General features: G+C 37.7%; 1 protein-coding gene across 1 annotated transcript; it reads right to left on the bottom strand.

The window, feature by feature from the left end:
- Nucleotides 1-24,195: 24,195 nt before the first annotated feature.
- Nucleotides 24,196-25,249, bottom strand: GJD2 (gap junction protein delta 2). The gene has a single exon (XM_010166259.1). It carries the CDS (start codon nucleotides 25,114-25,116, stop codon nucleotides 24,355-24,357), a length of 762 nt encoding a protein of 253 aa, XP_010164561.1. The 5' UTR covers nucleotides 25,117-25,249; the 3' UTR covers nucleotides 24,196-24,354.
- Between the last annotated feature and the right edge of the window lie 85 nt (nucleotides 25,250-25,334).

The following is a 25,334-nucleotide window of genomic DNA, read 5'->3' as shown; positions in this document are numbered from 1 at the left end:
CTAGTTGAAGATGTCCCTGCTCACTGCAGGGGGGTTGGACTAGATGACCTTTAAAGGTCCTTTCCAAATAAAACCATTCTATGGTTCTATGATATTCAAATGTTTATAATATTTTTACATCTAGAATCCAGCTGTGGTAACTTATAAGTCAGAACAACAAAGTAACATCTCAAGCCAAGAGGTGTTGGGAGCATACACTCCTACATGCATGGAATTCTTAGCTATGAATGAGAGGAAGAATGTGGAAGAAATTATACCAGCAGCTTCTTAAGGGATGCCCAAGGGACAGTTGCAGCTATAAAGCCAGATGGAGAGCAGAATTTGAGAGTCAATTGCTTTGAAAAGGAAATTCAAGTGCTGTGAATAGAAGGGGTCAATCAAGGATATGATGACTGTAAAGCACTAAATGTAATCCAAAACCTTCACCCCAGTTTCAGCAAACTCCAGAAAAATATGCAGGTATGGAACAATAAAGAATAAACAGAAAGCAATAATTTATGTTTTATGACTGACCTCAGCGAACTCAGTAACAGAACTTTATTTTACCTTGTGACAATGCCTCTAAAAGGGATGACTTGGCTCCTTTCACAAACAAAGGCAATGGTGGAATTAGGATGCATTCATTATTTCTTCTTCTGGCAATGCCAGAAGTCTACACAAAAGAAAAAAAAAATTACTGAAGGATTTTTATTTTTAATTTTCAAATGCATAGGCTAGTATGAGAACAAAGGCCCAAATCATGTATTTTCTACCTGGATTAAATTATTTCTGCTTATACTGGTCATTTTTTGACAACAGGTTGACTGTTCAAGCCTTACAGCCTGGTCTACTAAGATGGGTATCTGCACATTGTAGTTCAATGTCATGGAGAACATACAAAAAACGTGATTTAGCTAACATTTAGATAGCTCCATTCCCAGCAGACCTCATTTGTGCCACTTTACATAAATGAGCACGAGCAGATGACAATGAAACTCACGTTACCTGCTGCTATGGAAAAATCTATTGTTAGGAAAGAGACCATATCATAAGGCAGCATACATCCATCTGTGTTGTTCTATTTATGTAGTACAACTGCAAAAGGAGGGTGGCACATCATCAAGTTTCATATCATTGACTGTGGGAGCAGCTGCACCACATCCAAACTAAAAGAAACCTGAAAGTGTCACCATCAGCATACAAGAAATACAGACCCTTAGCGTAGATGTTGTATATAACTGAAAGTAGACTCGACATATGATGAAATGGTGAGAAAATGAACATTTAACACCTCATGCAACACTATAGTCTTTTCAAGAAAGATGTTGGAAAAAAAAAAATCTGAATTTTTGTCACTCATTTAATCAGCTTGAGCCCCCTGGCCACTGAACAAAGTTAAAGTTATTCTAGGCACATAATTTCTGTATTAATAGCCATCTACAATACATAATCACTCAAATAGACTATTTCATATACTTACTACATAACTTTCTCCTTCTGGTAGAGATCACAGAAGGTTCATGTTGTTAGTATATAAGTCTCTGTCTTCTCTAGGAAAAGTAAATAGGTTGTCAGAATCAAAACAGAACAGAAATTATTATAGTCTATATAGTTTACTGTAAACCAAGATAGACATTACATTTAGAGTTTTGTTTTTTTCCCACTGCTTGACATAACTGCTAACTAAGAGCAGATAGTGTATAATTAATCTGTACTTCAGAACAAGTATGTTAAAACTGTCAGAAGTGTAACAGGAGCAAGAATTTCTATCTTCCTAATTAGATGTCCCAAACACTGGTCTTTTTATGCCCCCCTCTTAAATCACTCACACACACACACACCAAGTTCCCTGTTTTCTTCTACATTAAACTTCTTGTCCATCTCCAGAGCAGAGACTGTGGAGTAGGGAGGGATGAAGTGACCTCCTTCAAGAGAAGGACCTTTGCGTAGGTCAAATTTACTATTCACAATGGATAGTCTTTCTAGTTCAGTAGAGCGCAGGGGGAGGAAAAAGGGATAGAAATCCAGCTGATTAAAGAATATTCTGTTTTCCTAACCCACTTTTTCTATGGGTAAGTACTGAATTTTTTTCCATTTCTTGGTGCCCTGAGATATCCCAGGTCGCACTCCAAGAAGTGAGAAACACAATTCGAAATGAATTGGAACACTTAAAATGCTCTAGAAGTGTTAATTGCTCAGAAAGATGGAATAATATTTAAATAATAAAAAAAAAGTAATTGTTCTCCAATAAGCCAAAAATTAAAGTGATGCCTCATTCCAAAATAAAAAGGAGTAATAATATTTTCTATGTTATTTGCAATGCTTTTGCTTCCATTAATTGTATATGTTCTTGTGAACATGTACACACACTAAAAATTATAGTATTTTCAGTACACTAATATAATTGTTAATTGCATTATATGATAAGTCAGAGCATAACAGTATCTTTGTTTAGTCAACACAATACATTTGAATGCTTCATACACAGCAAACTACCTCAAAAATGTAAGTTGGAGAAACAAGTTATTTCGTGGATATCATGTGACACAGGAATTCTAAAGACTTTCCATATCTCTTTATGAAGAAAATAAAAGAAGCAAACTCAACAGATTATGAATTCTGGTATTTTATAACCTATCTCTTTGCAAAAAGAGCACTCTAAGGTTGTTTTTAACTGCAGGTCCAGGTTTTGGCTCCCTCTCATTCTTGAGTTCCACATCATTTTGACTGCAGCCACCCACAATTAACGTTTGTATTTACATACCAACAGATCATATGAAACAGAACAGAAATTACTGTGCTCCTCACTTTTTGAGCTGCTCTACAATGGGTAAGAAGTTTTCTTCTGAGCTGCAGGCAAGCTGTTTCATGAGTATGTCCATCCCATTGCACAGCCTTATGAGGCTTTCTAGGTTTTACCCCACAAGCTACATAAATTGCACCCTCGACAGAGCTTAAGAAGCCAAAGGCAAACAGCTTATCTTTCTTCTTGATGATTCCTGGTGAGTCTAATGTGTATGAACAGCACTGAAGCCCCTATTCAATCTCAGCAAGTTTTCTTCACTTGTCAACGAGGTATTAAAATCTTTCAATACAGTTCACTAGAGTTTTGTCATTGATACCTTACTATGGAACAGGGAAATTTCCACAGCACTCAGTCAAATGCTTTTACAAGTAAAGTTTCTTACAGTATTACCTGGTCCTGTCCCAAATATATTTCAGAGTGTGTGTTGACAAGCACAGAGGAAGAGAATTTCCTATGTAATACCTTTGATGAACACTACACACACCACTTGACAGGACCTTAGATGAGTTCATATTCAGTGCTAGGTGCAAAATAAATACTGCTATGAGTTCTCACCTTTTAGAGATTGTCATTTATTGTTAATGAAATGAGCTTGTATTCCCTTACTGTCATTATTCTCCCAGCAAAATAAAATGCTACTAGTATTCTTTGCATGGCACTCATGTTCAGACATCAGGTGTCTCTGGGCAGTTTACCTAGAGAAATTATCATATTAAAAGATGAGAGTGATAAGTGTTGGGAACAATTTAAGTGCAAATTTTGTCAGATACTATAGTTCTCAAACTATCAGTTTGTGCTTTTAAAAATGCAGCAAGATACATATCCTACTGTTCCATTTTGGCTCTGACACTGCATAAGCAAGGTCATTTCAGGTGATCTATATATAGAGAAAGATCTTACTCTCTTGAATACTATACTGAAAAAAAACCCCAACTGTATAATTGACTGCTACAGGGAGAGGATCCAGCTCATTATTTGAATTACACATCCATCTGTTTCAGTCAGGATGGTTTATAGAGGTTTCAAGAGTTAGTTGAAATTGTCAAATAGCACATAAGATAATTTTAAACTATAGAAAAGACTTATTATGCTCTTGCTTTTGTGAATCAGCATTTTTTTTAAAGGAGAAAATAAGAAGTTTATTGTGTAATCCAGGGATTTTAAGAAGCTTATACCAACCTCTTTTGGCCCTGGACTATCTGTTATGCTAAGCCTGGGTTTTATATACTCCTTGTCCCTTTGCTTTCTGATTAATTTACTATATTCAATTTAGCCTCTCATGTTATTTCTCAGTGTTAAATATTAAAACAGAAATATTAAATCATAACTAAAACAACAAATAAATTAAAAATATTTGTCTTTTGTTCTTTCCTTCCTCTAAAGTATTATGAAAAGGAAGAATGAAAACATCTTTCTCAACAGACTCTTGTATTTCATCAACAATTCCATTTCTTCATGTTTTGGCTACTAAGAGATTAAGCAGATTTTGACTATGTGATTTTACACAATCTGTTAATGTGGCTCACATGTAGAAATACCTATATTCTCTCTTCTTTTCCTTACTTTTTGTATTAGTTGCTCTAAGCTGAGCTCCCCAGTGTGCCTGCTGCCAAGGTCCCTTGCCTCCTATCTTTCATGAAATCACAGTTGGAACCTGATTTTCATTATCTGAAATTTCTTGTCATCTCAATGAGAATAATTAGTAGCAATTTACTTCCTACTTTATTCTTTACTTATGTATGTATCCTCTTTCAAACCTCTGGAAGCCACTGATTTCCTTAAGCTCTGGATCTATATAAATAGCTTGCTTTTATTGTTTTTAGTCTAGATGCCAAATTCAGGATGCTGACAAATGTATTGCTTTGAAAACTTACATTTTTCACATGGTCTGGGAAAGTACCTCAACTTCTTCTACACAGTTCTGCACAGAACTACATAAATCCAAAATGTTTTATTTAAACCTTCAATGTTTCAGACTTCTGACTTCTACTACACTGAGAAGGAAACTTTTTGCAGAAAACTATTTCTTCAATTCTCAGTGTACTTCCTGTTTTCCTGTGATCAGACGAATGTCTTAGCTCAAGTACTTCATAACTCCAGGTTTGGGTTGTTGTGGGAAGAGAAATAGATTCATGAAGGTGCTATCAAGAAACTAATTCAGTGATTCAAGGTCTCCTTGTTGATTCCAGGTACTGGCATGGGGAAAGAAGCAAAAATAATTACCAAAGAAGGCAAAATTTATTCTATGCTAAAGAAGGCTTCAGAGGAATTTATAAATATTGAAGTGTATATTCTGATATAGCTCAGTTCCCCACAGTTAAGGAAAAGATGGTCGGGAAAGGGAATTGGAAAATAGAGGAAAATTGCCACAAGTCTACAAAGAGAAAGAATCAATACATCCTTCAACAAAGAGACACAGTGAAGTGTGGAGAGTTCATTCATTGTGTGTATTTGCTCACACTAGAGTTCAAAAGAAGCTCTTCAGGCTTCAGTATATAGCTTTTCTACTCCCACGGGCAGAATAATTGGAATAAAAGGGAAGTTGGGTAACTATTTTCAGCTGAGCTTTCAGGATTACAGGAGGAAAGTTGATAAACCCAGAAAATTTCAGATACTCTTCCTGTATCTCCAATTCAAACAGAGCTATTCAGTTGATAAGGTCGTTCTTCATATGTGAGACCATTCACTGTCAAGTGTTCTTACAGTTCTGCTTCCACTATAACCTTTTTGTTAATGTTAGCCATTGTTGGTTAGTTTGAGTATGATACTTGTGGTAGAATTTATCCTCCAATCCAGCTCATTAGAAAAGGTGTCTTAAAACAGGTTGAGAGGTTACCTCTCCTTATAAGGACCACTAAACCCAGACATCTGCACTTGGCCTTGCTATTTTTATTAAAAAGAAGCAGAATTTCCCCAGACCTACATTAACGTACTCTTATTTTAAGATATTTTTATGTCCTTTAGATAATGGATGAGGTGGGAATTTCCTAGTAAATATGCACTCATGTCATCAATTATTAACAATTCACAGATGCACCAGCTTATTTCTGTCTAGAAGAATGGCTAACAATTAAGATAACAATTAAGAATTTATCAGTTTTTTAACCATAGGAGAGATGGAAAGCCTAACCTACCAAGTACACCTGTCATACCTTCATTCTTTGGCCTACTGTGAGCATATTAGCTCAGTAATTAGGCACAGCATCCTTGTTATTTACTCTGAAATAAAGTGCAAGGATAGAAATTTCATTGTCTTCAAAAAACAGGCCAGGAATATATTTATCTTTTTTTTTTCCCCACTGCATTTCACCTTTTCTGGCATCCTCATGTAGACAAGTTGAAGGTAACAATCAGTTTTATGTTACCACTCTCATAGTATTTTTTTTTCCAGGTAACAATAAAACACAGATGCTGTGTATCCTAGTCTACAGACTCACAATTACAGTGAACAAGCTACAATAGTTTATGTTAACATTTCCTCCCCAAAGAGACATTTTCACACTAAAAAGGTGGATATTTTTCAGCAGAGGCTGCCATTACCTCATCAGCTGCCCTCCTTAAAACACATGTGGTCATCAGACCAGGTCTGTTACATACCTGCAAGGTTGCAAGTCTCCTCCACAGTTCAGAGGAAACAGGACAACTTGCAATCTCAGATGAGCTTAATACCTCTCATACTCTTCAAATGGGGGCAGAAACAGAAGTGCATTTGAGAGGTGCAAGGCACTAGCACTTCACTCTGTCCAGGCTCAGAATATTGCTTCTGAAGGTCCAATTTTGATCATCTCAAAAACGCTTGGCTAGGCAAACAGCAATCTCTCCCTGAGAAAGGAAGAAGTTAGGAGGCTTCAAAGAGGAATACAGAATAAGAGTCAGACTGCCTCTCTGTGTTCCACTAGGGTTTTATTGCCTGTCAAGAAAGCAAAATAACTCAGTCTACTGACCCACCCATGCCCTCATCCATCCGTCCCTTTTTTTATTAATTATTTACATAACTTGCTTGAATAAGCAGTGGTTTAAACAGAGCCTTTCAAATGGCTCATAGGGAACTAATGTACGTGATTCAGTGAGCCAGTGTTCTGGCCAGCAAGTCCACCTGCCCCCAAGAAACAGCAAGGTTAGACCAACCAGAAACTTTTTCTCAGCAGAATGGCAGGTTTCCAGATTGACAGTGTGTTGCAGCTGACAATGCCTATTCTCCCAGCTGTGGTGAAGGACAGAAAATGCTCATGTCACTCCCTCTGCTTTTACACTAAAGTGAAACAAGACTGGAATTTAAATAACTGCACTCAGCAGAACCAGGCTTCAGACTGAACAGCCTTGATTTTAACCATAAAATTTCATAACTGCTACAGACTATTCTGCAGACTGGATCTGGGAGAACCTACAAAGACTGGAGGTGTTCACATAGTGAATTTCAGCTCTCCAGTTTTACCTATTGCTATAAAGGAAAAGGAAAGACTACTGTATTCGTTAGGTTCTGTACTGAACTAAACTATTGCGATTCATTTGAGAACAGCATGTCATTTGTTGCAAATGTTGGATGGTCATTCTTAGAGACACAGATATTTTACAATATCTGGAACAGATGCTGTCAACAAAACTGCTCAAGCGTCAGTCTCTGAGAATACAAGGCAGAGGGAAAAAGCTTCTGCAATATAGTTTTGTTTCTCATCAAAGATAACTTCAGAGACTGGTGACAGAGAAGCAAAAATCAACTAATCTGAGTATACTTATAAGAAATACATACCTAAAGCTGAGATTGTTTTCAGGCTTTTGATTTTCAGACTGAACATAGGAAAAATGTTTTTGCAAAGCAGTAATTCCTGTAAATATCAGAATGTTGCTCAAAATATTTCCATTGAATAAAACTGACAAATGAAATACACTGCAGCTTTTAGTTCCTATTGAGCATAATGAAACTGGATAAATAAATATCCAAACTCTTAGGCTGCAGTATGGCAAAGTCTTTAACCATACTCTTTGAGGAAAGAATTTGTATTCAGACTGTCATTTAAGTATTTGATCAACTTGAGATATACATAGTCTGGTGATTCTCATTCAGAATTTTCTCACATTATTTTCAGTGTCTGAAAATATGAAAACATACCAGTTTTCTTTAGAATGCCTAAGACACTTTTATACTATAAAAACATCAGCTATCCTGGACAAATATCTCTGTCAGGCCCTGTCAGGCTCTTTTGTGGGTATTCAAACTACAACCCACCACCAGATAAAAAGCCACCTGAATGGTGGGTGGAATACATGTTAAACACCAGTTGCGTGAAGAGATTCTACCAGCTCCTCCAGGCTGTTCAGTGTGGCATCAGAACTGTTACTCCCTTCCGTCCCTGGAGCCTTAGCTTCAGGCTCCTCAGCTGTTTGCTTGAAATGGGGAGTCAAAATCAATCCAGCGTGGATATCTGCCTCCTTACTCCTCTCACACTTTCAGATACGTAATATTTAACCAGGCAGTCAAATATACCAGCTCAGGTAGAATAGAAGAAAAGTGTATTTTTCCTACTTTCCTCATTCAAAAGAAATGCTTCACCAAATTTTAAGAGAAAAAAAGGAAAATCCAGATTTTACAAATTTCAGGCAGCTGTTAGATATGAAAAATGTCAACTCATATTCTATATGATTCTATATATCACATTATTAGAACCACATTATTATATATACCATAGAATCTGGATATTCTAAGAACTTTAAATAGAGCACTCAATATCCTGTGGAATTGACCTATTTGGAAATAAACATTCATGGCACTCTAAAGTCTCCAATAATTCAAACACAAATTAATGTATACATATTATTCCATAAGGTAACTCTATTAAGTTACTGATACATATAGACTTGTGCAGGTCCTGTACTGGGCTAGAACAATAATGTTGTATATATCAACCCTACTGAAAAAGAAAAGATACTGTAGGTTGTTGTTGGATTTCTTCTCTGACAGCTCCCTAAGGAGATAGTACAAAAGTATTTATTATTTATATATAAGCCAGCATGTCAACACATTTTTAGATAACTCTCAGTGTACAGGAAACTACAGAATAAATTATATATGACATTTGTAGCTATTCTAAGAAAGTTGGTATTGCACAGCCAGCAATCTACAAATTAGATATAAAATGCTTGCATGGAAGTAATATTTTTTGGTATGTTGTTGGTGTTCCTAACTATTTCATGCCACTATCTATATAAAATTCAGATGAAATCTACTCAACATAGCCTTCTGTAATCTGATAATATCTGCCCAGTTTGTGCACTTTCAGATGTCCTGAGGTGGTGTGCCAGATGTTAGGAAGGTTGTATTTTACTTCAAAACCCACAGGTATAGAGCAAACATATTTTGTTATGCATACCATCAGGTACCTGTTTCTTACCAGAGAATAGAGTGTGTCTAATCATTAAATTCCATCCTGCAGTATTTAAATCAAATTAATTCATACAGATATATAAATTTTTCCCCCTGTGGATTTTCCTATCGAAATAATCTGGTTACTTTATGTGACAGCAGATGAACTCACTGAACCCGATTCTACTCTAAGACACACACACATAAGCAACAGGAAGTCAATGGGTTTGTACAGGTTGGATTGCAGATTGCAGTTTTCACAAGAAATCAGTACAAGTTCATATGCATATCCATTTTTTATGGAAATAAAAATATCAAGTTCAAGATTACAATCCATTCCCGCCTAAGATCAAAACTGTATTTGGTGGTTAGGAAAAGTGGACCTGCAAAGCTGGTAAATGATAATCCACTCAAACCATTTTGCAGAAGCTAGAAGGCTGCAATTAGATGCATATCTCACTTTTCCCCCTGATATCAAGCTCTCATCAGGTGTCACAACACTTCATATGGAGAATATTTTTGGAATCACCAGTTCTTTCACCTTCAAGATATTTGCATAATGAGATTCACTTCTATTCATATGTTTCTGCTCAGGGGAGCTGATGAGCTACACCTTACTATCTTATAAGCATCCTCGAGTTGGATTTAAAGAGACAATTAATTAGAGACAATTAATGAACTGAAGTTCTAAATGTTTCTTTTTATCCTGGGTTTTAGACAGCAGTCAGACCTTCCAGACACAAGCTGGCATACTTCTGGTCCTAAATCCTAATACCTTCAACAGCTTTAAGTGGTGGCTCCACACAGAAGGGCCATAAGAAGTTTCACTATGTTCATCATGCAGGAAGAACATAATGTTACATGTTTGTCAGGGAATTCAATATCTCCCTTCCCTGTTAAACTTCTACGTGCCAATAACAGGACTTTGAGGTGGCCACCAGGCTTTGAATTGTGTGAAGTCTCTGACCTGAGATGAGCTGACCATCTTATACTGTGGCTAATTGTGCACAAGAAGTGCTCCCTGTCTCTCCCCCTTGCACTTTCACAGATGTACAGGTTTAATTCACTCAGATCTTGCTTTATTTTTCCAGGGTATCTGCAGAGTCAGAAACACCTCTGCAGGCAAAAAAGATGGAGCTCAAAGTTGAAAGAACTGCCGTTATTTTGCTTTCAGTTTACTCCTTTTTCTGCAGCACTTTAAGACAGAGGGTGGGGGAAGCACATGCGAAATCCATTTAATTATAAGCTGTTAACTTGAATAAACTAGTTCAGAGCAACAGTTTTGTGATAGTTTAACTGAGAAGTTTTTAATATAAGAGTTTAACCTGGTAAACAGCATTAGGAAATCTTTTGGACCAATTAGCTAAAAATATCTCTCAAACAGCTTTCAGCTGCTCAGAAACGCCAAGGGTAATATTTTGATCATTGTGTTTTGTTACAGGGATGTCAGGTAGGGGAAGACTTTGAATTACATCGATGTAATGATGTGATTCAGTAGCATAGCTGATGTATGAGCTACGAAGGTAAGCAATAAGGAACCTGACAAAGCTGAGTTACTTAAAGTTAATGACCTAGATCTTTGTGACTAAATATGTGATCTGTGTGATATATCAGTTAACAAAGAGATTCAAATAGATGCTTGAATAGCTTCTTAATTATTAAGAAGAAGGGCTCACCCACTCTTAGGAGCAGAACAGTAGAAATCATAGAGTGAGATACTGACCTCTGATTACTTACTAGGCCTTCCTTGCGTTTTCCTGTAAGATTTATTCTAGACTCTCCCAATGATTTTACCGATGTTATACAAGTTATCTTTGCCTTTTTTTTCCCCAATCTCTTATCTACAGACTGCTACTTGTACATAAGTTATCCAAAGATAGTCCATGAAAAAAGCTGTGTTTAAAAAACAAGCAACCACAATCCCACACATTCAAGGAAGGAAATCAAGAGAATAAATCCTACAGAAGCAGTTAATAAGGAACATCCATATTTGAGCTTATTGTAACTTTAGCTTCCATTGTAATGTAACATGCAATACATTTTTCATAAAATTTCAGTTGAGATCTCTTGCTCTATCACTGGCTTTTAATTACAGGGAAAAAAAACTGTCTTTGCTTCACTGTTCCCCTTTTTATGGCAGTATAGTTCCAGCAAATCCAAAGGTTCATGGAAAACCCACAGATCACAGAGGGTACAGTCCCTAAATTGCCTGCAGTGGAGTATAATGAAACCAAGATCATTTAAACCGAGGCTGTTGAGCCTCAGGAGGATGGCACTGAGCAGACATCAACAGTGCAATGTGAGTTCCCTGACACCATGGCCAGGCTCATAACATCTGAGCATACCTGTGCAACTGCAGCTTGGAAATACTCCTCATAGTGAGCAAGTGATGGCAAGCGATGGCAAGGGGTAGAAGGAGGAGATGGCTTACAGATGTATACATTTCCTCCAAGTCAGTGGAATAACTGTAAATAAGAGTAACTGCTAAATTCAACACAAGTAGTTGCACAATATAACCCTTAAATAAAGGTGACTGAATTTTCTCTCACTATGATAACAAGATGTTCTACTGTGCCATGGGGCTGAGCCACTCACTTTCCTTAACAAGTGTTTCTGTCATTAGCTTTTAAAGCCACCTGAGTGAAGTCAAAATAAGCCTGTGGCTAAGCAGCTATCAAAGAACAGTCCACGTAGAAGGGAAGGGCTAAGATGTCTGTGCAAAAAAAAGGATCTTTCATGATGTTTCCTTTTGTAAGGATTGAAAGGGCAGCTTAAACACTGAGGGAGTCAATACAACCCCAGATCTTCACAATATATATATGCATCTTGACGCATATGTGATTTTAATGGGGAACTAGCAAGCTGACCAAAAATGTGACCGGAATAAAAAAGACAGCTGTCATATTCATTTTGAAGTGTCATACAGTTCATATTGACATAAAGCTGTAACAATCGCACGATAGGATAAATGCAATCTGAATTATATTTTTATGACATTGCTTAGTTGTAAAAACAATGCCAGACTTGGTTCTCACTTGACATGGTGAAAATGTGAGTCTGCACTGAGTCTACAAATCTCTGTGGAGTTATTATTCCCTCTGTGCACTGGTGAAAGGCGTCCAGACCACAATGGACAACCTATAATGCAAAAATTTTTGCACATTCTTTTTCACTGGGGAGTTTATGTCCTCACATTTGTTCCATGCACGCTACACTTACTGCACTGTCTTTGCAAGAGGGCAGGCAGTGAGCTGCTGTCTGTTTCACAGTAAACTCAGACCTGCCATCTGTAATAAAACAGTGAAAAATTATTCAAGTAGACGATTGCTGGGATTCTAGCAGAACATTCATGAGAGGCATTTTATATGCTCTGAAATACTTTCTTCTGTGCCTGTCAACAGCCATCGAGCTGAAGAATAGGGACTGAGTTACAACAGCAAGGGCTGAGATACAGTCTATCATTTGAACTAAGTAGCTTAATAAATTGAATTAAACCAGAACAAAAGCAACAAGACAGGCCTATCTATCCAATCACATTTTTAAGATGATGTAAATCAGAGATGGTCAAAATTTTCCAGATTTTAAGTTTTTACTATGTACTATCAATAACACAGTTGTCAGTAAGAATAAAACCATGGAAACTACACTATAGATAAAAGGATTTTTTTTTTCATCTTGAAGATGAGAACTTTAGATGAAAATGACTCTAAATGCTCAGAAATCCTCCTGCATTTACAGAAGCCATGGCATTTTTCCTGTTGATTTGGCTGTAGACCTTAATGTCTCAATCCAGGAAAGGGATTTCGCACATGTCATTGAAGGACAGAAGCTGCTTTGCTGACTGAGAATTGGATCTAAGGGTGCTGACAGGTATTGCAGAAGAACCAGCTGAGACAGTTTAAGAAGTCACTGACCCCAGCTCTCAGTTCCTCTTCTCTGCAGGAAACTTGTCAGGACTGAATTCCTTAACAAATGTGAAGCCAACTTTCACTCAAGTTACTGTGAAATACTTTCATTTAGTTGAGGAAAGCAATGACAAAAAGTTATTTACTACCCTTGCAAAATAAGGAAAAAGAAAAAAAAAATTCGTATTTGCACAGCTCATCTTCTCCTCCTTCAGCAGCTTGAAATAAATTGCAGGATCTTGCACAGATACAGCTGAGGAAATACTAAGTTTTTCTGTCATGAATTTCTGCTGTAAGCTCTGACAGAAAAATAGTACAGTTTCCAAAAGCTGCATCTATATTTGATAAAAGATTTTTATGTAGTCAAAGCTCATGTACACACCCACAAAAGAGGACAGAGAGATAATGACAGGTGAGAGTGGTCTAAATAATACCCTGCCCAGTTACTGCCACACCCGTTACAGGAGCCATCAGCCCATAGAACCCGTCTCCACCATCCCAGGGAGGCACAGGAATACAAAAGCAAGGAGGGAACCTATGTTAAAGACTCAAAGGAAGGGCTACCCTGTCTAGGCCCCTACCAGGGCTGGCCCAGGAGACCCTCAGCACCAGAGTCTGGGTATTAAACCTACCAAGATGACCTATGCCTAGAGCACCTTTTGATAGTTTTGTCCCAGCTAGACACAGAAACTTTCTGGGGATATGGGGCATATTATAGGATGCAGGGGAAGCGCATTTCAAGATTCATTCTGGAATTAGATATTAGGAAGAAAATCTTTACTGTGAAGGTGGTCAGACACTGGAACAGGTTGTCCATAGAAGTTGCGGATGTCCCCTCCCTGGAAGTGTTCAAGGTCAGGATGCCCAACAGTCCCCCCAAACAGCCTCTGCCCATCTGCTGCTACATCACCCTGCTGCCTCCCAACCCGCGCCAGCCCCCGTGGCCTCACAGCCTGGTCCCAGACCCTCCTCCCGTTCTCTCAAACGAGTGGAAAACAAAAAAAAAAAAAAAAAAAAGAGGAAAAGAAGGAATCTAGATGATTTGGAGAGGAACAAGTGTGGGGGTAAGAGCAGACAAAGAGGTCAGTCGGGTGCAGTTTGCTGGTCAGTACACTTGTCTGGCCATGCCCTGCACCTGACCAGCTCAGTCTGTCCTATCTTTTTAAAATCCTCTCTAACTCTTTCCTGGTTGAGAGACTCTCTACTGAGTGTGTCTGCATGGGGGTCTGGGTGCCAGCGACTGAAGTTAGACCATTGGTCGGGGGGCCTGTGTGACTGGGTGGGGGTGACTGGAGAGGCCTGAGGAAGTGGAACCCAGTTTCAGCCATGGTACTGGGACCAGGACTAAGAGGCCCAGGTGCCAGTGACTAGAGCATGTGCAGGTATGTGAATACAAGTGAAGATCAAGCCAGACTAGCTGGGGAGTGGGTGAAGTGGCTGAGGAGGCGGGTGGGTGTGTGTCTCTAAGGCTGAGATCGCATGAGGAGCTGGCTATCAGAGGGGCCAGGTGTCCCAGCCTGCTGCTGGGGAGACCGTGGGGTCTGGAGGTCTCTAGGAGTGAGACCTACCAGTGTGTGTGTGTGTGTCTCTAGGGACAGGACCATAGCAGGGTTCACTACTGGTGACCAAGGGAGTCCCAGTGAGCTTTGAGTGGGGGTACATGTGCATACGTGTATTTCTGTGGGTGTGGGGTCTGCACGAGCAACTGGAGTGGGGCTGCAGCCACAGGGGGCTCATATGTCCAGGTGACAGCAAATGGGGAGACTGGGATCCAGGGGCAGCTGCTGGAGAGATTGAGTGTCTGAGCCCAGGTGCTGGAGCAATCCACATTGTACGGGTGTATATATATATATATTTCCACTAATGCACTTCCAACCTGCACAGCCAGAGAGGGGAGTGGGATGAGGTCCATGTGAGTGCTCTGTGTGTCTGTCTGATCTGTGTGTATATGTGTGCATATATATATATATATATGCACACACATGTATATATATGAGATGCTTATGTGAGTGCTCTGTATGCATGTGCTTACTGGGAATACATGCTCAGTCTCACTACTGTTTAGACCTGGGGCATGGAGCTGCAGCAGCCTTGACTCTCTCGAGGCTGTCAGATCCAGTAAAATAGATATTCACCTGACAATATGCTAAATAGTTTTTAGGCAACATTCTAACTCACTCCCCCATTTCTTTAGAAAATTTAAGTTAGTCTCTCCTGGCACTGGTTTAAAGTTTTTCTTGGTAAATTCTGTCTAAAAAACAGTTCCAGTTATTTCTAGAGAGTAGCTTCAACTATATATTTCTTCTTTGGAAGACTTTTTTAACTTTATCTTTTTTCCGTTGAGGATATTTATGAGGATATTTATGCATTTAAGTATGTCCATTTTCAGTGATAAGCTCTGAGTATGCCAAGTACCAGAAGAAGGTGTTATTAAAAGTATTAAAAAAATTTGCAAGGGGGCAATTACATGTTATGCTCATCAGAAGTAAAGAAAGAAGATCTTTTTTATATGTACTGTTTTCTTTTAATATAAAAGGGAACTTTTTAGAAAATGTTGCCTTTTTTTTTTTACTCCTCACTCTAATTTGCACGTGACATTATGTTCTATTTCAGATAAGTCTAAGGATTTCTGACTGGCATTGACGGAAGTACCCTCACACTTTCTTAGGTAGAATTCAACTTCAAGTATGCATTATTTCTATAATGAGTCAGCATTTCTGGATGAATGATCCAACATAAAGAATTTTGTTGTGTACATCTCTTAGCAACTGAGAAATTACAGCCTCCATTTCATAAAATAACTCTCATGTTTATTAATCCATAGTGCAAAAAAAGGGTTTGAATGCATGAATTATCAAGAGTTGCCTTGGGCATGATATTACAGGCAGCTGTCTTGCACAAGAAAAATGCTTAATGCCTTGCTGAAGAACAATGAAGCCATCCCTGGACAAGCAATAACTACCAACTGCCAGGATCTTTCAGTTGTTGTGCCCATTACAGTTCCTACAAAGGCACCACGAGGCAGGACAGAACAACAGGCACACCCACAGCGCTTGCCACAGCTGCTGGGTCCTGGAAACGGCTGCATGTGCGAGGTGACAGCCGCCTCTGAGGAGTGAGGACAAGGGGGAAGACAAGGACAAGCAGTATTCACAGCTTTCCTTCCCCACTTCTCCTTAGCAGCAGAAAACTAGCAAAGCTTGCTCTTCCTGTTCCCTCTTTCTCTCCCGTGGTTTTGCTTATGCTGCTGAACAGACTGGAGCCAGTTTTGTGTTTTTGAGCTCCTGTGAGAATACGAGCCACTGTCCTAGGATAAACTTGGAGAAAACACAGTTGCTTGAAAGAGAGTTTTACCTTGTGGTGGGTAGTTGCATGGAGTCATGCTGGCCAAAAAAACTTAGGGGGTTTAGCTCTTTTTAACATGTATGCAAGCCATATGGTATCTTCAAGACAGGGACTAGACCAGTGGCCATTCAGGTGCTAATTACATGTAAATATTTTTACACAGGAATGTAGCAGCCTTATGGTAGCTGTCACAGCCCTATAGTATCATTCATAGTCTTATAGTAGATTAGCAGGGGAAGTTTCTGAGAAGTCCTGTTTGACTAGGATCAACAATCTACACACAGTTCCATTTTTATATTTTTGTTTTAGAAGCTCCCACATTTGCTAAGGAGACAGCATGGTCAGGGATCTTAGCGTAGCCAGACCTCCTGACAACGCTATTGGCACGATTCCTTTTTTTGTCTTTTACTCAGAGCAGGTCATTGAAACAAATGGCAAAGGAATTCCTAGGCTTTTCAGTATTGAGAGGGATCAAATATCCGATGCTGCATAGCTCTTTGGCACCATGTATCACTGTGAACCCTGTAATACTGCAAAGTGTAAGCTGCTATTCCAATGGTGTGACAGTTTCAGTGTATCAAATTTGACACCTTTTCAATAAAATAGGCTAAATTTAGATAATCATATTCTCATGATGACAAGCTAGCTTCTCCCTGATATGTGTTTTCATGAAAGAGTACAGGAGGGCCTCAAAGTTTAATTAGTTTAAAGTGGATTCAAAACATTGTCTTAATTTACAGTAGAAAGGTCAAGTTGTTGAGCAAACAGCAAGGATGAATATTTTCTACTTAATAAGCTAAGATTCGGCTGTACAACCTCCATTAATGCTAATACGAGTCACGCTGCCAAATCCAAAAATCATACTATGAATATTTTATCTGTCTATGCTCTTAGTGCAGTGTAATAAACACTGCACAGTCAAAGCCCCTTCTCTCGTGACTGACAGCTAGGCAAAGTTGAACAGTACATGTATACAAGCAAAGCAGTCTTATATCAACACAGATGTATTTCTCATTTCTGCTTCAGCAGTTTAAGAAGATGGGCCAATTTCACAATTACATTCCAATCTTTGCATCACGTTAAGAGATTTTTACACAACCACTAAAGAAATTTAAATATTAATGATTTTAAAACAAAAATCTCTCAGTAGTAATTAACACTCCCTTTTTGTTAGTAAGACTGCAAGTAATATACAATTATATCTCTTCATTTATGTGTGATTAAACCATGACAATTGATTTCATTTAGTCTATATTATTTATAAGACCAACATCATGCTAAAATTCACTTCTTTTGTCCCACTAAGCATTGTGATTCCCTTGGATGCCCATACACTGTGGTCTTACCAGTCTAAAAGTAAACCAAAATCTGAGATGCTCACCACATAGCTGAAGGCAGAGAAAATCTTCAGTCTCCACTTACATACATTAATAAATGCAGGAGAAATAATTTCTTAAAATGGAGTAATAATTAAAGAGATAAATGAAACCTTGTTCTGGGTTTTTTTTAAACAGAATGCACAATTCCAGTGATACACAATTGTCTGCCTCATGCAAAACCCAAAACCCTGACTATATTTGCTGACACTCTTTAAGAATTACAATACTTTAAAATATATACAGAATCTCAGTTCATGGTGATAATTAAAAAAGAAAAAAGAAAAATTATACATTTCTGGAGACACAATCCAAATAATAACCAGAATATTAAGTTGAAGAATATATTAAGAAAATTTGCACCACACAGGAAAAAAAAAAAAAACAAAAACACAAAGAAGCTGTGAAATTAATGTAAAAATGTTAAATCTATTTTAGAAATGTGTTTCCATCCCTTTTATAAATAGAGAAACCTCAATAGTTCTGTGAGATAGAAATATGAAGAGTTTTGCTCTGGGGAAACCACTACAAATACATAGCAGATACAACAAATTATTTCCTTGCTCTTATAAATTGTGTTTCCACTTGCATGTGAGAAAATAGTGAAAAAGGGTTGTAAAGGGTTGAATGCATTACCTGTCTATGTGTGTAAACTAAACATTGCTCAAGTACACTTGCTTGTGGGCATTTAGTGGTGTCAGACATGGACTCTTCCCTCTGTGAAGCTGTACATAATACAGAATTATACACATTCTTACACAAAGGACGTTGCTAGACCAAGTTTTCTTTTCTTTTTTTAAAAGGAGAAAGAAATTCTTCACAGAAAAGCTGGAAAATATTTGTAAACAGTTTCTAGAATTGTTTTGCTTACATAAGAGGTAATGCAAGGAATCTTGCATATTTGCTCATGAATGTGTTCTGAAAATACTTTTATCCCTAAAATGCTTAATAAGTAAAGTAAGACCATAGCCCACCTGTTTTCCCTTAATACCTACAAATCCTTTCTTTTTTCCCAATTTTGCTGTTCTACATGCTTCCTTAATCTTATCTCCTCACCACCTGTATTTCTAATATGTTATAAAATCCCTGCTCAATGTTAATTTTTCCAAAAAAACTTAGAGATTTGACAAATAAAGATTGTTATTGAAAAGGAAACCATCTCTTCCAGAGGCAATGCTGCTTTATTGGTGCAGATAATTATTTACTTTAGCACTTCTCCAAAAAAATATTTTGTTAACAGATTTAAAGTATAGGATTAACTATTAACAACACTTTTTAAAAAATAGAGATTGAGTTAATTTCAACCAGGAATCTTTTGACCTTTCTCTGGAAAAAAAAAAATAAATATGAAAACATTGATCATGATTGCATCAAAAACTTAATCAAATATTTCAAAAATGAAAGTTACATTTAATTATGTGCCATGAAATATATTTATAGAGAAATCATATGCAGCAAATGCTGTTCTCAGAGCAAGAAACAAAAAGTCCAGGATTGCTTAATCACATTAGGATGAATTAATTATTCTCCAGGTACTTATAACATTTCTCTGCCCTTTCTAGCCACACCACATACAAAAAAAAAAAAGAGGTAGATTAGTAGAAAATTACCTTACTTTCACATATTGTTGCATACGGAAGGAATTCGAAGGAATTCTCACTTTGAGGGGACATCAGAGACTCATTGTACATGTGGGTTTCCACAAGATAGAGGTCTGATTGATCCTGTATTTCAGTCACCACTGGGAAAAAGCTGGTAGATTTTAATGAAATGAAGGCAAGCCTCTTTTTAGCTCTATCTTAGATACAAAGCTGTGCAGTTAAACTTGCTAAAGCAATTAGTATAGCCCACAACCCCAGAATTTCACAGGAAAAAGGGTGATTGCTGGGGTTTTTTGCATGTTAAACATCCAGTCAGCTCATTGCACATAATTGTAGGAATACATGCCTGTGTATACAGTTTTTAACTGTCTCTGGGTATGTGACTTCTGTATCCATCTCTGAAATTCAATCTGTGACACAGTAATATAATTTAGGGAAAATTCTTTTAACAATCTTGCATATATTTAGCTATTTTTATATATATATATATATATATACACACACACACATGTATATGTATGGTTTATTATTAATACTGTGCTATAGAATTCTTCATATCTGCACTGGTGCACAGGTGCCGACTCCTAACTGACTTCTTTAGTATATTTTAATAGACATAGTATGATGCACTTCCTAGTGCAAATTTTCTTCACAGTGATATTGAGAGGACGATGGGGTTTAGAATCTGGTGTTAGAGGCTGATACTAACCTAGTATGTTTTCTGAAAGCTTACAATAAAATAGAATTTCTGGCAGGAGAATCCCAAAATGTCCAGGGGTGGGTGTGCAATACAGAAATAGTGTAATCTCTCCTGTTCATCTCAGGAAATAATGGAACTGAGTTTTCCTCAAGCTGGGAATTGACTTGGTTCCTCAGAAAACAAAGTCTCATCACTGAATTCAGGAAGAATAATACTGGACCCTAAATGAGGAAAACCTATGCCTGTTTTATTCTCATATATCTCAATTTTTTATTCACATTTGTATACTTGTACTCCAAATAAAAGCCTCTAACTGGTTTCACTGAAGAAGTAAGGTGGAACATTTATATTCAAGCAAAATAAAACCAGAAGGATGCAGGGACAATGCCACCTGGTCCATCCTCTTGCCTGCAAGAAAAGTATTCTTTTAGATATGAATGAAAAGAATTTGTCCTCACATTCAACCTTAACATTTCATGTACATCTTTTCCTATGGTTCTACATAGCTGCAGTCATGTCCTACCCTATTGGATACAATGGAGGACATCACTGAGCTTGCTTTGGAGTTTCTGACTTCTCTAGCATAAAACAAACTAAAATCTCTCTCACCATTTCCGTGGTCCATTCATCTCAGTTGATCTCTTTATTCTTCATATTTTCCTTAAGAAAAATGAAAACCATTATATTTCTTCAAAGTCAATGGTCTCTAAAACAGAACTACTTATGGGAACAGTCAATTTAGCTTCCCCATGTAAAAATGTATCTACTTTTCATTATTAAAAGAATTACCTAATTTTTTAAAAATCTTTTTAGAGAATCTCATTGCAATGCAACCTAGTGAAATGTTTCAAAACCCCTATGTAAACAGTTTTTGAAATTCATACAGATTTGAGAAGCATAACATCAAGCCTATGTAAAAATGAAAGAATATCATTATTTTATGTAATTTTTAAAGTTCCATGGAACAAACAGTGGATTAAATTCTACAGCAGTTTTCCATAAGAGCTTAGTGAACATAATTTTTATGTTTGCACATATGATGACACATTGTCCATCAGTGCAAAACAGGGTGTACAATGAATTAAACAAACATGAACTCATTTTTCACATTTAATTTCTGATTTTTCCATAGATGTCAATAGAAAGACTAATTCATTTCATCAAGGCAGGAGCAAGACCTAAGTGGCCACTAATGTTCCCTATAGCTTCATGTTCACTCAGTTCTGTTCACTTAACACACTTTTCCATTGCCGTGACAATTTTAAAGCATTTATTCTGCACAGGAATAGTCAGCTTTCATGCAAACAGTCCATTAGCATTAATCATATGACTCTCATATGATATGTTGACAAAAAAAGTGTTTGTGATATTCTCTTGTCCATGACAATTAAGTAATTGATAAGAAATGCATAATAACAATTGAAAAGGAAGGCTAGAACAATTGATCTCTTAACACCATTTAATTTCTTTTCTGAAATATGAAAAGCCATATTCTATTTAGTGTAAATATGGAGAACAGCACTTCTGTTGATCAAAATATGAGTCTTTACTTACTTTATTGCTGATCCTGTTGCATAAATTAACATTTGCATTTCCTTATATATTTCTCTTAGGAAAGTCCTGAAGAACTGCATAAATAATCGAATGAACAGAGCCACCAGTATTGACTATTATAAACAAATAATTTCTTTCTTCTTAACTAAAGATTTCTAAGGTATTAAAACCTTACGGCTATCAAGACATGCACCTGCACTAGACTTTGACTAAACACTGCTATGCAGCCACTGGAAATAACTTGCATTAGGGCTTCTGCCTAACAGGAAATTATGTTGAACCTGAACCAAAACCCAGTGAATTCAGTGTGAGGTTTTTCTTTCAACTTTAATTGGCACTGGACCAAGCCCTTTGCACACAATCTCCCATTTCTTCAACATTAAAACAATGCTTATGACTGTCAAACAACATTTTTCCCTTCAATATCTATCCAAAAGGAGATTTTGCAAACCATCCCAGGACTCTGCAAAATGAAAATCAGACTTGGATTTGTGTGCAAAATAATAATCTTCAGAAGCTTGTTATATTGCAGATGGAGATTTTAGCTGCCATGTTGTCCTTCTAAAAATAACATGCAGTTTTCCAGTGAGCATGCAGTCAACTAGCAATATCAGTGTGCATTTATATTGCAAAGAATCATTTGAGAAATCCATCTTTATAGGTTTCTGTAATGAAACTGGAAAACTGTTCATTTTATACATAAGGAAAAATATTTTTTAAATCTTTAAAAACATGGCACATCTCAAAGTCTTTTTATGTTTCATAGTGGAAGAAAAAAAGAGCACAGATTAAAGTGATAATGAATACACTATCTAAGAATTAATCATTTTTTTTTTTTAAGTGAGAATGCTGGCAAACCACAAGAACTAAATGTTAAGATATTTACTGTAAGCCAAGAGGAAAAAAATTGTATGCATTATCTCCAAGCCAAAATACAATAAAATCCATTTTTAGGCTTGAAATAAAATACAATCAAAAGGCCATTTGTGACTCTGAGCCTCTGTCTCCTTCTTATGTTATAAATTGTTCCATCACCATTTTGGCCCTTTTCTTTAAAGGGCACATAATATTTAGTTAGGAATGCACTTGTATAATTTTCAGTCCTGATCCAACTCCTACTGTTTCCAGTGGGGTGTTTTCTGTTGAATTCAGTGGGAATTAAATAAGGTCCTTAAGAAAATCTTAGCATCCTATATTAAAAAGGTTGTTGTTAATAGAGATTTATTTGTGTCTGCCCCAGTGGCTTTCCAGTAAGTTGACGGGACATGAACAGTGTATTTCTTGAACCAGCTGTAAGGCAGAAGAGCTGAGGTTACTATTTGGATTTTGTGATGAAAAGCTGCAAATGTTTCATTTGTAGGTAAAAGTACTCCGGCTATTCCCAGAGTGACCTTGGCAGCCAACTGTGTTGCCCTTAGTGTCAGCAGAAAGAAGCCTGTTGGTGTCAGTGGGCTTTGGATCAGGCTTTAAAGAGAGAGACGCTTGCTTAAGGAGGAAAACAGACATAACAGTTAGTCCTGATTGTCCAGGTTTTGTCACTTAGAGTTTAGAATATCAACAAGACATTTTAAACCCTGAAGAATAATTTCTGTAAGTCAATTATTTTGACCCTGTAAGTTTCTATAGTTGTATACAGTAATAAAAAGGCATAAATCTCTCTGGCTTACAAAAAAAAAAAAAAAAAAAAGCGAGTACTTTATTTATCAGTAGAGATTTTAGCTTCTTTTTACACCTTGCAATGACTAAACAAATAGCATAAAATAAACAAAGGAGAGTATAAAATCACTTTATTCCAGCTGGTATCCCAAGACAACCTTTTGACTAAGTACAGAGTTAGATGTTTCAAGTATGGCACTTATATGAATAAGAGCAGAGAGAAGGTGTTATATTCACAGTTAAAAGCAATGAACTCTGTTCCTTTGGTATGTGTCATTTTAGGTAATTGTAGGTAAATACATAACTTGGCTGGCATGAACCATTTTATTCATGCTCATATTAGGGAATGAACTGAAATGTACTGATATATTTTGCAGATCACAACTAATGTAAGATGATTAAGGTCTCTGGTGTCTGCGTGTGTGGACAGGCAAACAAAAAAAATGGCAAAATTATATTCAGCATTTATTGTTCAGCATAACTAATCGATGCACAAACTATGATAGAAAATAGCTTATAGTACACACCAGGAATAAACTCTGTGATTTAGACAAGCAAAATAATATAAGACATCTGTGAGATAGGTGAACGCAGATATCCTGATTGAGCTGTGGTCAGGTTCCTTATAGTGCATTACCCTCCTTTTAAAACATGCTTACATCTACACATCGCAAGACTTTCCCCCACCCCATCCCACCCCACGTAGAGTATCCTTGCAGATATTTAATATGAACATTCTACATGTTTACAACAATTAGCCAGAGATTCCAAACTGTAAACTTATCCTAATGATGACCAAAAAGCCGCTCCACTGACAGATAACACTCAATCATTAGAAAGGAAAGTAGGAATAACAGTAGCTGTGCTGTAAGGCTAGATCAAGCATGGGTTTAGAGCTGTTTTTCAGTCTTTTACAGAGCACTGCATTTTGCAGCTAGTTCAGTAAGTGCAGATCCAATACCTTAATGGCTTTCTTGGTGGTTTGATAAAATGCTTGCCTAAGCAATGTACCTTTCTCTAATGGTGTCTGGGTCTGTTCCACCTGGCACGGTGTTCAGTTCTGTCACAGCCTCACACATAAGCTGAGTCACTTGACTGAGTCCTGCCAAAGTTAGGCATGCTCATTCTTGGCAGGTCTTTATTTCTGATTTCGTATATGGATTTCCTTTTTGCCTGTACTCCTCTCACTGCCATTTTTATCTTTCTCCAGCCCAAGTGGTTGAGTTCTGCCAAATTGAGCACCACACAAATCCCACTGACAGCAAACATGAATACCAAGAATACAGTCTTCTCAGTGGGTCTAGAGACATAGCACTCTACTTCTTTAATGCAGGGGTATCTGTCACATTCATACATGGAAGGGACATTGAATCCATACAGAAAATACTGTCCCACTAAGAATCCAATCTCTAGGGCATTTCGAAAGACCACTTGGATGATATAAAATCGAGAAATGCCTTCTTGCCTCCTCATCTTTGACTTTGTAGTTCTGATAGCAGGGTTGGGGATTTCCTTCACTTCTAAGCAGTCTGGTTCTGCCTCTTTGGTGGAGTTCTCAGTGTTCTGCAGCACCCCATTGACAATTGTGTTCTTGATTTTCTTACTGTCCTCACGCTTCATTGAATCCTGGTCCCTCTCCAAGGTGAGGAAGACAGTGGAGTACCTCCTCTCCCTCTGCTTAGCAGACTGGTGAACGGAATACGTTATGAAGCAAAGGCTGGGAGTGCACACCATGATGATCTGGAACACCCAGTACCTTATATGAGAAATAGGGAACGCCTGGTCGTAACAAGCCTGGTTGCAGCCTGGCTGCAGCGTGTTACAGACAAACATCGTTTGCTCGTCATCGTACACCGTCTCCCCTACAATGGCCACGATGAGGATCCTGAAGATCACCACCACGGTCAGCAGGATCCTGCAACAGAGAAGCCCGTCAGTGCGCGCGGCCGCTGCGCGGCCGGGAGCTGTCCAGTGCTGACCGGGAGCTGTCCAGTGCTGACCGGGACCCTGCGCCGCGCCACCGCGCACACCGACCGCCTCCCGCTAGCGGC

This window comes from Antrostomus carolinensis, unplaced genomic scaffold (assembly GCF_000700745.2).
Source record: "Antrostomus carolinensis isolate BGI_N321 unplaced genomic scaffold, ASM70074v2 scaffold6684, whole genome shotgun sequence".
In the NCBI taxonomy this organism is placed as follows: domain Eukaryota; kingdom Metazoa; phylum Chordata; class Aves; order Caprimulgiformes; family Caprimulgidae; genus Antrostomus; species Antrostomus carolinensis.
The sequence above is the reverse complement of the archived record's forward strand: the minus strand, read 5'-3'. Positions and strand labels throughout refer to the sequence as shown.